Genomic DNA, 12,816 nt, shown 5'->3' with positions numbered 1-12,816 from the left:
ATCGGCGTCGATCACTAAGAAAATTGCCGAAGGACGCTACTCGTGTTGCCTGCGTCAGCATCGCCTCTCGGGCCGCCTGTCTGCGCGGCTCGTTAGGCCTCCTGCGACGCGACAGCCACCCGCCGGCATTCCCGTTATTGTCCTCAGCTTCTCGGGCCGCGCTGACAATGCCCCTCGCCGGGCCGCCACTTGGGCTGCGTAAGCAGGCACACTATGTCCTCTTTCAGTGCTCTGTGGCACGTTAGGAAGTAGTTGTTGCGGGGAATCTTGGCATTTTTCCTCCTCTTTCCGTCACTTTCTTCCATCTAGTGGGCATCGATGCCGCGATACCGTGCCGGGCAGCGGAGCCGAGCGCTTAGAATGATAAATAAGCCGCCTCACAGATACTGAAATGCACTGCACCAAAGGCAAATAAATTGGCAGTTATCGATCCCTGTAGTTGCGCGAGCAACGAGAATGAGATGTAGGGCGTGCCTAAACGCCACCCGTTGCTACGTGGCATGCCTCACCCCCCGGACTGGGACGTGTCACTCGTTCCGGCAGCGTCATAAGAGGCAGCGCCGAAGGAACACACGATGCAGGTCATAGTCGGAGCCTAATCACCCCGGACGCGTGCTCCCATGCATCCAGCAAGCGGGAAGGGAACGAAGGGACAGGCACTGACCGTGTCTGAGTTGGCGGCCGTGACCATCTCCTGGAGTGCCCGCACCGACAGCGCCTGCTCCAGCACCAGCACGCACGACAGCATCTCCGGGGGAAAGTTCTGCGAAGATGGAGAGAGAGGGGAGGGCGTCAGGCAGTGCCAGATAGCAATAAACGCCCGGCAGACGGAAATGGCGCACAAGAGGCAATGAAAACTAATCTGAGACTCAGCGCGATACATTCTCATCTGTCCCCTTTATTGCAACTGAAACGTGGCACCCATTGCAAGTGGCCATTCTACTCCCCCTTACACGCTGGAACGAACTAGTGAAATGGAACATCGCAGCGCCAAGGAAATGAGGACATGAAAGGAATATAGACCACAGGACAAGCGCTTGTCCTGCGGTCTATGTTTCTTCCAAGTTGTCCTCGTTTCCCTTGCGTCGCAACTTTCCATCGTATACATTTGACCGGCTAGTTTACACGAAGATATGAAACAGTGGAACTGAGTTGTAAGCGTTCATTGTTATGATAACGCAGGCTGCCGCAAACGAGAGGAGAGAGACACAGTGCATTAATCCCGAAGCAGTGAATGATTTCCGTGCTGCTAAGTTCTACAACAGACGCCAAGCTTCACAATATTACCGCCAGTCTGCATTGCCCATTCTGAAACGAATTCCCCGCGTTGCATTCGTTCCGTGCGACGTTTTGCTTTTGTTTTGCTCGTGCAAACTGTCAAGTGCCTTTTATACATTTGCTATTACTATTCACTGTCACGCATTTTGCTGCCTCGGTGGTTCCGAGAACTGCGAGCTCTTTGCGCCCGCCCCTGCGTGCAGAGTGCGTGCGGGAAAGCGTACAGGCCGGTATGGTGAACAACAATTATTCTTTATGTGGCTGGCGATGCTTCTGCCTCCTGTTCTTTTTTTCTTTTTCTCTTACAGCGCAGCTCTTAGGGACCTGCGTCGAAGTCGTCGTTGTAGGTGTAACACGGCAGCAGAGCGAAAGGCCACCTGCCGCGCCGAGAGCGGAGGAATGGACAACCGGAAAGTGGCTGCCAGGTGAAGATCCCGGAGAGGGGCTTGTGGCGTCTCGCTCTACTATATACCCCGAGAATGTCAGGTAGACCGCGTAGCTGCAGTAGACAGCTGCACAAACTCTTCGATCTTGCAAAGTAAGACAGCAACACCCAGACCTGGCGTTGTGCTCTGTGCTCTTCAGTAATGCAACAGCACTTTTCACTGTAACATTTTTCTAGGGGCCGTTGATCACGTTACAGTCATCACCAGCTTTCATTTTACAAGATATTCGGGATAGCTTCAAATTCGCATCAAACATAAAGCTCGCTGTTTACATTTCGTAGTTGAACATTAAATGAACGAGCTGGCCAAACGTTTCATATGAGCACAATGTTAATTACCGCGCTAAGTAGAGCACAAAAGTGACCACAAACGAGAAAAATTTTCACCGCAAGCTGCAGCTGCGGCCCAAGCATCAGCAGTGATGCTGATTACTATTAGCAGGCCCAGCTTTCTCGGGCAAAAATTTTAAAAATTGGAAAGTCGTAAGACACTCTTATGGGAATACTGAAGGTAATGATCCATTATTCGAATATGTAGCAAAATATTTCTTTGACATTGTTTCCAACGATCGCACAGAGCAGTTACGACTGCCATAGAAAGCCAATGGGAAACATTTTTGACCATAGCAAAAACGTCATAGGAAAAAAATACAAGACTGCCGTCGCGCGATGTGCGGATATACTGATTGTTATAGTGCAATCTTACATTATATGAAAAAATTTAGTTCATAAAAGGTCTCCCGCCCAAAAATGCCTTTGTCGAGAGCTATGGTGAATGCTGTCGCATTAAAAGCCACAGCGGGAAGGAAATGTCGTCGATCATAAAATTCGCTAATTGGCTGGAGGCAAAGGAATTGACCAAACCTGATAATTTCCATTGGCTGAGGGAAGTGACGACACAAGGGTCAGTAATTCTCTTTTGGGAATTGTATTTACCGGACCGGAAGTGGAATTACTTCTAATGCTATCGCACTGCAAACACATCGGGTGAATTGTCTAAGATTTTTAAAATCTTTTTACCCTAAACGTGTGTGACCATAAATATTTCAAGTTTCTTCTTTTAACATTTCGAACAACAAAGGACACGGCGTATTAATTTGATGCTAAAATGTTCTCCGCATGCGGAAATGCGCATCTTTCACCATTCACTCGGGAGCGTGGAGATTGCTTGAAGAGCGTAAATATATGAAGAACTCCACGCGCTGGCACAGCGACGTAGGCTAGGACTAGAAGCGTCACACTGTTGGTTTCGACGGATGCAGACGTTTACGCTGGGGCTAAAAATGCTACATGGAGAGGTGAAGACGGCATCTGTTGTGGTGCGCTTGCGTTGGTATTCTTTACCGGCGTGTTTCTTGTGACCGTCAGAAATTCCACAACAGAAGGGGCAGGGTTTAATGACGGGCACCTTGCCATCTAGGTTCTGATATTAGAAAGCCGTTCGCGCCTCTTCTTACAACATCGAGCGCAGAGCTTTTGATCACCGCTTTATTTCTGAAAAAGAAGGTCATGTGGAGCAGAATCTAGGCCTCGTTTAGTTTCTGGCACGCCGGAAAGGGTTTGTCCGGAATCTGATTATTACTGAAGCATGCCATTTCAAAGTCTCCAGAAAGCAACTCCCGATATTTACAAAGAAAATAAGCAACATGAAAAAAAACTCTCAAAGGGCTCCGGCAGTACGTGCAACAGTGGCGCTGCAATACGGATAAGAGCGCCTTCGACAGGCAAGCCTATATTAACGCAGCACAATCTCCAAGGTGATTTCGTCTCTAAACGACCGGTATATACTGATATATCAAAACTCTGAAGTGAGCAGCCTTTTGGCATACACTGCTGTTTCTAGCATTTTTTGGCAAGTATCACTTTTGCAAACAAATCGCATGACACGTATAAACGAGACCTACTAGGTTTTGGCACTCATATATGAACTGCTTAGACTGCCGAATACTTTAGACAGCACTGCGCTGCTTTTAAAACTGCGTCAGAAGGACTGGCGGCTGAAAATTCAGCATGTCGAGAACCATCTACCCCGTGTACTATATTGATGCGGGAAAGAATATATTTACAGCTATGTACACCAGCGAAGGAACAGCTACGAGCGGCACTCAGAACGCAGTCAGAACTTCGTTGTCGTCTTCGTCTTCGTCCACCCGTTCACTCGCTCACTCTCGCCGTCGTCTTCCCGCTTCAGGACCCCCGGCTGATGAGACGCCGTCTCAGCGTTAGAGTGGCGACGTATGAACGTCGTGACAAGGTTTTAGGCGGCAGACATGGACGACGTCGGTGGAGGGGCCGGAGGACAATGGCGAGCACGCAAGGGGTGCAATTTCATTCATTATTACAGCGCAAAGACGGCACAGAACAAGAAGGGGACACAACAGCGCTGACTGTCAACTGAGTTGACAGTCAGCGCTGTTGTGTCCCCTTCTTGTTCTGTGCCGTCTTTGCGCTGTAATAATGAATGTAGGTAACCAACTCGCCCAAAATGTTGTATTATGGTGCAATTTCATAGTTCACGTCGGTGACACGGCGCACCACGCGGTAAGGGCCCCGGTAGTGAGAAAGGAGCTTCTCGGAGAGACCGACGCTGCGTGACAGCGTCCAGAGAAGGACGAGTGATCCGGGTTCATATTCGACCGCCCGGTGATGGCGGTCGTAGGCGGACTTCTGGGAAGCTTTTGAGGCACGGAGCCGACTACGGGCTATTTGGCGCGCCAGCGAGGCCTGGGCGATGGCGTCCTGAGCGTAAGCAGTGGTGGCGACTGAAGAAGACAGCATGAGTGTGTCCAAAGGCAAGATGGGGTGCCGACCAAACAAAAGGTAGAAAGGGGAATAGCCGGTTGTGTCATGCCGTGAAGAGTTATACGCAAAAGTCACATAAGGCAAGGCAGCGTCCCAATCTCGGTGGTCTGGCGAGACGTACATTGCTAACATGCCGGTGAGCGTGCGGTTGAACCGTTCCGTAAGCCCGTTGGTTTGTGGATGGTAAGCTGTCGCGAGCTGGTGCTGCGTGGCACACGAACGAAGAATGTCATTAATCACTTGGGACAGAAAATAACGACCACGGTCGGTGAGCAGTTGACGAGGGGCGCCATTGTGAAGAATGACGTTTTGGAGAAGAAAATCGGCGACATTGGTAGCGCAGCTGGTAGGCAAAGCACGCGTGATGGCGTACCGAGTCGTATAATCAGTTGCGACAGCGATCCACTTGTTGCCGGAGAGAGACGTGGGAAAAGGGCCAAGAAGGTCGAGGCCAACACGGTAAAAAGGTTCCGGAGGTACGTCGATGGGTTGTAGGAGACCGGCAGGAAAAGTGGAGGGCCTTTTCCGACGTTGACACAGGTCGCAAGCGGCAACGTAACGCTTGACGGAATGATACAGGCCAGGCCAAAAGAAGCGGTGCCGCACTCGAGCGTACGTGCGGGACACGCCAAGGTGGCCGGCTGTCGGCAGATCGTGCAATTCTTGAAGGACAGAAGAGCGTAGATGTTGCGGTATGACGAGCAGCAATGGAGGACCATCGGAGCGTAGATTGCGGCGATATAAAATGCCATTCTGGAGCAGATAAAGTTGCAGAGGCGGAGATCGGTTCGCAGAGCGGAGGCCATTAAAGATAGGGCGTAAAGATGAGTCGTGGCGCTGTTCGTTGCCGATATCGGTGAGAGCAGTGATAGCTAAGAGGCAGGGCAGGGTCTCAGCGTCTTCTAGGTCAGGTGCCTCCACAGGGTACCGGGATAAACAGTCAGCGTCCTGGTGGCGACGACCGGACTTGTACACTACTGAGTTTGAATATTCTTGGAGGCGCAAAACCCAGCGACAAAGGTGACCGGTGGGATTTTTTAGTGAAGACAGCCAACAGAAAGCGTGGTGATCGGTGAAAACAGCGAATGAGCGGCCGAACAGGTATGGGCGGAAATTAGCTACAGCCCAGACAAGGGCGAGACACTCGCGCTCAGTAATGGAGTAATTTTGCTCTGCGGCGGAGAGTAGGCGGCTTGCATAAGCGATGAGGCGATCTTGTCCCTGTTGACGTTGGGCTAGCACGGCACCGATCCCATATCCGGAGGCGTCGGTGCGAACCTCTGTGGGAGACGACGGATCAGAATGGGCTAAGATGGGCGGAGAGGTTAGCAATTGAACGAGGGAGAAAAATGAGTGCCCTTGAGCAGTGCCCCAGTTAAAGCGGGTGTCGTTCTTAAGAAGGTCGGTGAGGGGGCGAGCGATGCCGGCGAAATCTTTGATAAAACGGCGAAAATACGAGCACAAGCCGACAAAGCTCCGCACATCTTTCGACGACCTAGGAAGAGGAAAGTCCTTGACGGCTTGAATTTTGACTGGATCTGGGCGGGCACCAGAAGCATCAACCAGGTGTCCAAGAATAGTGAGTTGGAGGCGACCTAATTTGCATTTCGATGAGTTCAGCTGGAGTCCGGCGTTACGGAACACTGTCAGAATACTGGAGAGGCGTTCGAGGTGCGTGGCAAAGGTAGGCGAGAAAACCACAACATCGTCAAGGTAGCAGAGGCAGGTCGACCACTTAAAGCCGCGAAGAAGGGAGTCCATCATTCGTTCAAAGGTAGCCGGCGCGTTACAGAGTCCGAATGGCATGACTTTAAATTGGTATAAGCCATCAGGCGTCACGAAGGCGGTCTTTTCGCGGTCCTTTTCATCAACGGCAATTTGCCAGTACCCCGATCGAAGATCAATTGAAGAGAAATATTTGGCGCCGTGGAGGCAATCTAATGCATCATCGATCCTCGGGAGAGGATATACGTCCTTTTTGTGATGCGGTTTAGGTGCCGGTAATCAACGCTGAAGCGCTAGCTGCCGTCCTTCTTTTTTACCAGGACAACTGGTGAAGCCCAAGGGCTTGACGAGGGCTAGATGATGTCTTTTCCGAGCATCTTGTCCACCTCTTGATTGATGACGATGCGATCAGCGCTGGACACGCGGTACGGACGTCTGTGGATAGGAGCGGCATCACCAGTGTTTATGCGATGCGTCACTAAGAGGTACGAGCCAAAACACGGGCATCAAAGTCGAAGATGTCGCGAACAGATGATAAAAGGCACCTAACATCGTGGGCTTCCATCGGCGGTAGGTCAGAAGAGATCATGTCGGCGTAGTCGTCCGTTGGTTTCTCGGTTGATGTGGCCGCAGGCAACAGGCTTTGATGAGCAGAAGGTAAGCAGGTGTCCACGACTGATATGACACATTCGGCAGCCGGGCAGAGCGTGGCGAGTGAGATGCCTTGCGGGAGCGGTCGGATAGACAAGCCAAAGTTCAGAACCGGAAGGTACGCCGGTTGGCCGACATTGTACAGACAGTGTGCGCAAGCGCAATACTTCGCGAGAGGGCGACGTCAAGGTCCAGAGTGACTACGTAGGGACCATCAGGGACAGGAGGAAAAGATGAGAAAGAAATGTATGTGGCGGCTTTAGGCGTTAGACGGACAAAGTCGACAGCACAAAGGCGAGGTACAACTGGGGACGGTGACTAAACAGGAAGGGGAAGGTCAAGCTGGCCAAGACTGGTGGCGCAGTTGATGAGTGCTGAATGCTCAGACAGGAAGTCGAGGCCAAGAATGACGTCATGAGGGCACTGGCCCAGAACAGAGAATAGAACTGTAGCAAAATGGTGGTTTGAGCTAGTTGGTACATATTCACAATTTCACCAGCGCTGCGACTAGGAACAAGAACAGAGAAGGAAGACAAGGACAAGCGCTACTAACAACTGAAAGTTTATTTGAAAAAAACACAGATTATATGCACACAACTGACAACCCAAAGCGCCTGCGCTTCCCCCACCAGGCACGCAAAAGAGAGTTAAAAATCTAGATACAAAATTTCACACTCATGTAAGTTTACAGATGGTGTGCTAACGCACGTGTCGATGTTCTTGTGAATGTGATAGGCTTCACACAACTCCCTAGTTAACTGATCTGGATATCTGAATTTAATCTTAGCCCTGTTAAGCAGAGGAAAGCATGCTTTTTTGTTAGACACACCGGCTTTGTTTAGAAGACAATCTCTGTAATGAAGGGACAGATTTGATGAAGGAGCACCATTCAAAGAGGTTCTATGCTGACGTAAGCGTGTATTTATGCATTTACCGGTTTGCCCAATGTAACTCTTGCCGCATTTCCTACAGCGGTCGGAAAAGCCCTTGCTAAATTATCAGTCTGGGCACTCGAAAATAGTTAAATGTGGCATAGCAGTGTCTTGTTTAGGATCTGCACTTACTAAGTCATGTATTCATACTTTAGGCAGCAGTTTCGATAAGCAAGTTCAAAGGCTAAGGTCAGCGGGCTTCCCCAAAGATGTGATAGCGCTTGCTAGCAACAAGATCTTGAAGAAGATGAAGTCGTTTGGTAGACATGAAGCACAGGAAAATTCCGGCAATGACAGAACGAAGTATGCGGTAATACCCTACATTCATCAGTTATCCCATAGGCTTAAGCAGGTTGGCACTAGATATGGGGTAAAAGTGCTCTTTTCGGTCCCTAATAAACTAGGCAAGGTTTGTGCTATTGTTGACAAAAGAGCCCGGGAACAGAAGCAAATAAGAGGCAAAAGAAAAAATGCATGCCAGGTGGATCATGAGTCAACCTTTGTGCCATGTGCAGAGGGAGTGGTTTATGACATACCTTTTAAATGCGGCAAGAGTTACATTGGGCAAACCGGTAAATGCATAAATACACGCTTACGTCAGCATAGAACCTCTTTGAATGGTGCTCCTTCATCAAATCTGTCCCTTCATTACAGAGATTGTCTTCTAAACAAAGCCGGTGTGTCTAACAAAAAAGCATGCTTTCCTCTGCTTAACAGGGCTAAGATTAAATTCAGACATCCAGATCAGTTAACTAGGGAGTTGTGTGAAGCCTATCACATTCACAAGAACATCGACACGTGCGTTAGCACACCATCTGTAAACTTACATGAGTGTGAAATTTTGTATCTAGATTTTTAACTCTCTTTTGCGTGCCTGGTGGGGGAAGCGCAGGCGCTTTGGGTTGTCAGTTGTGTGCATATAATCTGTGTTTTTTTCAAATAAACTTTCAGTTGTTAGTAGCGCTTGTCCTTGTCTTCCTTCTCTGTTCTTGTTCCTAGTCGCAGCGCTGGTGAAATTGTGAGAGAATAGAACGGATTTATGGCGGCCGGAAATGGTCACACGGGCTGTGCATAGTCCAACCACAGGAGGCGTTCCGCCGTCGGCAACGCGGAGAACGCTTTGGGTGCAGGGGTCAGTACTTTTCTGAGGCGGCGTCAGAGGGTTGAACTCATGACGGACACGTGCGTGCCCGTATCGATCAGGGCTCTCACAGGAACTCCATCGACATGAATAGCGAGAAAATTTTGGTGTGTGCGGAGGGCTAAGCGAGGATTTTGGGACTGGGGCTGTACTGCAGCATCACCTCCAGACACTGCAGTGTCTAGTTTTCCGCTTACGAGCGTACGTAGGGGCCAGGAGAGGGGCGATGGCGTAGGGGCGAACGAGATTGCCGACGTAGGGAGGACAGGGAGCGGCTGGGGCGGGAAAACTGGCCGTTGACGGCAGCACTCTGCCGGGCTGGAGGGGGCGTGAAGTGGCTGGTCTGTTCGTTGTTGCGGTGAGAGCTGAGAGGATTGTTTGCGCTACGGCGGGGCCAATAATTGCGACAGTGACGGGAGATGTGGCCAATACGGTGGCAGAGGAAACAAATGGCCCTGTCGTCGGGCGTCCGCCAGTTGTTAGGGTAACGTCGACGTGGAGCGAAGTAGGAAGGTCGATCAGGAGTAACCGCAGTGATGTCGGGTGGGGATGAAAGACGTACGGGGCTGACGGGTTGGAGGCCAAGATTTGCAAGCTCTTGACGGGAGACGGCTTGTAGCGTAAAGATGGTGGGCAAGTGGTTGTTGCCATCACGTAGGTAAAGGGAGGCAGGACACATGGCTTCGAGTTCGCGTCGAATGATGCGGGTCACATTTTCTGGTCACATGGCATGGCCGATGGTGATGTTTGCTGGCAGGCGTCCTGGGTTATGATGAGCGAAGGCAGCTGGCGGCCGCTGCGAAGCTCCGTCGTTGGTAGACGTAGGGGAAAGGCGCACCTCCACCAAATATGTTGCGGGAAAGAATATATTTACAGATATGTACACCAGCGAAGAAACAGCTACGAGCGGCACTGAGAACACAGAACTTCGTTGTCGTCTTCGTCTTCGTCCACCCGTTCACTAGCTCAGTCTCGTCGTCGTCTTCCCGCTTCAATATTGTCACAGTCATGGCGGAAGTGCAGCAGTTAAGAAGGTGCCATAAGGCTACCGAAAGAAACGACCGCAAATAAATCAACAACTCGGCGGCGGCGGCAGCAAGCGCGCTTACCTTTCGTCAGACAACAGAATAACTTATAGGAGGGTGAAATTGTAGGCGAGAAATGACCAGAAACCGCAAGAGACATGGCACACAAGGCGGTATTGGACTTGATGGAATTCTCCGCAGACTGCCTATACTTTTCTGAAGACAGGAGGCTCTCTTTTCAGCCGGTGCCTTGTTGGCCACCCTGTGGGCATTCGCTGGAAGGTCGTACTTGCCCACCGACGGATACAGGCTCTGCTTAGGGCCATGCTGTTGCACGCCCTCCAGCTCTGCTGGAACTGAACCGTTCCCAATGAAAGTGGCTGTAAATCCCACTTCACAGCAGAATCACTGCCGCTCTCAGCCGCTATCGCTTTATAGCTGGCGACGAACTTTCGAGATGACGCGCGGCAATCGTCTCCTGCAGTATCAAACAACCTAGAACCAATTGAATGCCGCCACATATATTCTCGTAGATAATTCTCATATACTGCTGGAACGAAGACATCGGCGTTGAGACAGCACACAGGAAAGGCGAGAGGAGGACGGGCGCTCCACTGAATGAACGCCGGAATCAGACTGGTGTCGGACCGTGGCTTGAAAAACAGAGAGGCTGTCTGCAGGCCGGAAATTTTGTAAACCCGGTTCCGTTCTGCCATACCCGAACAGAAAGAAAGCGACGATTACAAATGTCGGACTATTTTCCCTGAGGCCCTGGGTACTCGGGCGTCTGGGAAAATATCACGAACAGAGATGCCTCGGAGGCTGTGCTGCGAAGCGAGGCGGCGAAGCCGTGAAGACGCAATGTGTTTTTGCCAGTCTTTAGTCGCATAGGCCCCGTCCCACGTCCCCTGAAGCTGCGTGCCGGAGGCGGAGAGTAGGGGTCCTCATACATTGGTGGAACAATAAAGTTTTCAATCAATCAATAAACCAACTCCGCAAAAGTTACGTTCTTCTTTCAAACAATATGTCTGGCCAACTGGCCCCTCAGTATACTTTGTTTAGCATTTCTAGCCACACTCATCAACAGCCTGGCTACGCCCACTTCAGGAAAAAGGCCTCTCCCATATCTCTCCAATTAATCGTGTCCTGTGCCAGCAGCGAACACCCTATACGTGCCCAACGCTTAATCTCAGCCGCTCACCTAATATTCTGCCGCCTCTTGCTACGCTTGCCTTCTCTCCGTTACTTTTAAGGACCATGGGTCATCTTGCCTTCGCATTACATGCCCTGCTCACGCCCATTTCTCCTTCCTGTTTTCGACTAGGATGTAATTAACCCGTGTTTGTTCCCTCACCCACTCTGCCCGCATCCGGTCTCTTAACGTTACACCCACCAATTTTCTTTCCAGAGCTCGCTGTATTGCCTTGAAGTTAAACCCTTTTTGTTAGCCTCCACGTTTCTGCCCCGTGGGTGAGTACCGCGGCAAGACACAGCTGCTGCATAACACTAAAATATATAGCAGCTGTGTCTGACCGGTACTCGCCAATGGGGCTGAAACCAATACTATATGGCGCCATGATTTTTTCGAAACACATAAAAGTAATGCAGGGCAGAGCTTAAAGTGATGAGTGCCTTAACGCGAAGCAGCTTTCTAAAAGCCGTACAAGACTGGTTAATCTCAAGTTGAATTTTCCTAATGTACCACAAGAATCCCATTCGCCCCAGTCATAGGAGCTGGATGCATACCACGATGACCAATCTTTAAGTTGGCAACATGTGCCAGTTCCTACAGTCAGAGCCCTGTCGACCTGACCGCGAGGTGCAGTTAAGATTAAAACGGGTGAATGTGACTGGTCAACGAGGGGGAAAAAAATCAGGGGGCACTTTGTTGATCTAAAGTGCGGTGAGGCGAAAGCCTTTAGCGCGGTGTTGCTGCTGGTGTCAATGATGTGTGTTGAGTATGTTGATTACGTACGCAGTCGTATGTGAATCCTAAATGCTGCAGACACTGGAGGTCATTTAGAAGGCATCCATCTGATGCGACGCCTTTCTGCGAAGACTCGCCAGCGTCCTAGAGAAGGAGAACTAAAGGAAGGAAGGAAGGAAGGAAGGAAGGAAGGAAGGAAGGAAGGAAGGAAGGAAGGAAGGAAGGACGGAAGGAAGGAAGGAAGGAAGGAAGGAAGGAAGGAAGGAAGGAAGGAAGGAAGGAAGGAAGGCCTCAGACGTTGCTGGCACATACCCACTACGGGGGAGTGGCCAAGACACAGGCGGTTAATTACTTGATACAGGAAAGTTTTGACGGGAAAAGGAGTGGTAATAGTATGTAGTCTGATAGATTGGAAGCAGCGTAGTCGTTAGCACGCTTAGCTGCCGAATGGAAGGATGGTGGTTCGAATCCCATCGTGCACAAAGATTTTTTTTTCTTATCGCGTTGAAGACTGTCACGGACGGACGGACACCGCGAGTATGAACCGATAAAATCTTTCGCCTTAATACTTCAGTGGTGGCTCCGAATGAACCAAAAAATAATGTGATGAACAGTATGCGTGCCGCCGCAGTGTTACCGGCGTGAAAAGGGACATGCCAAGTGCTGTCAGCAGTGGCTGTACAAAAAGCGAGCACCTGCATGAGCGCAGCCAGAAAGCATCCGAGCTGTCGCTCATTAAAGCATGCGCAGCCTTCTTATCGCTTCTTCCTTGCCGGGGCCCGCGAACACCAGGCCAACAAATTATTCTCATCTGCAAGCACATAGCGTTCCGAGGACAACGCGGCGTTTCGTAACTGACTTCGCTTGCCGCAAACGGCCGTTCAAATGTT

The 12,816-nt window shown here is 50.5% G+C and overlaps 1 protein-coding gene across 1 annotated transcript in view; it reads right to left on the bottom strand.

The window, feature by feature from the left end:
- The window catches only part of RyR (Ryanodine receptor), a 1,185,515-nt gene that overhangs the window by 1,017,007 nt on the left and 155,692 nt on the right, over window positions 1-12,816 (bottom strand). The window contains 1 exon segment of the mRNA XM_077638630.1: window positions 665-763. Coding sequence (XP_077494756.1) covers window positions 665-763 — 99 coding nt within the window.

This window comes from Amblyomma americanum, chromosome 9 (assembly GCF_052857255.1).
Source record: "Amblyomma americanum isolate KBUSLIRL-KWMA chromosome 9, ASM5285725v1, whole genome shotgun sequence".
Classification (NCBI taxonomy): Eukaryota; Metazoa; Arthropoda; class Arachnida; order Ixodida; family Ixodidae; genus Amblyomma; species Amblyomma americanum.
The sequence above is the reverse complement of the archived record's forward strand: the minus strand, read 5'-3'. Positions and strand labels throughout refer to the sequence as shown.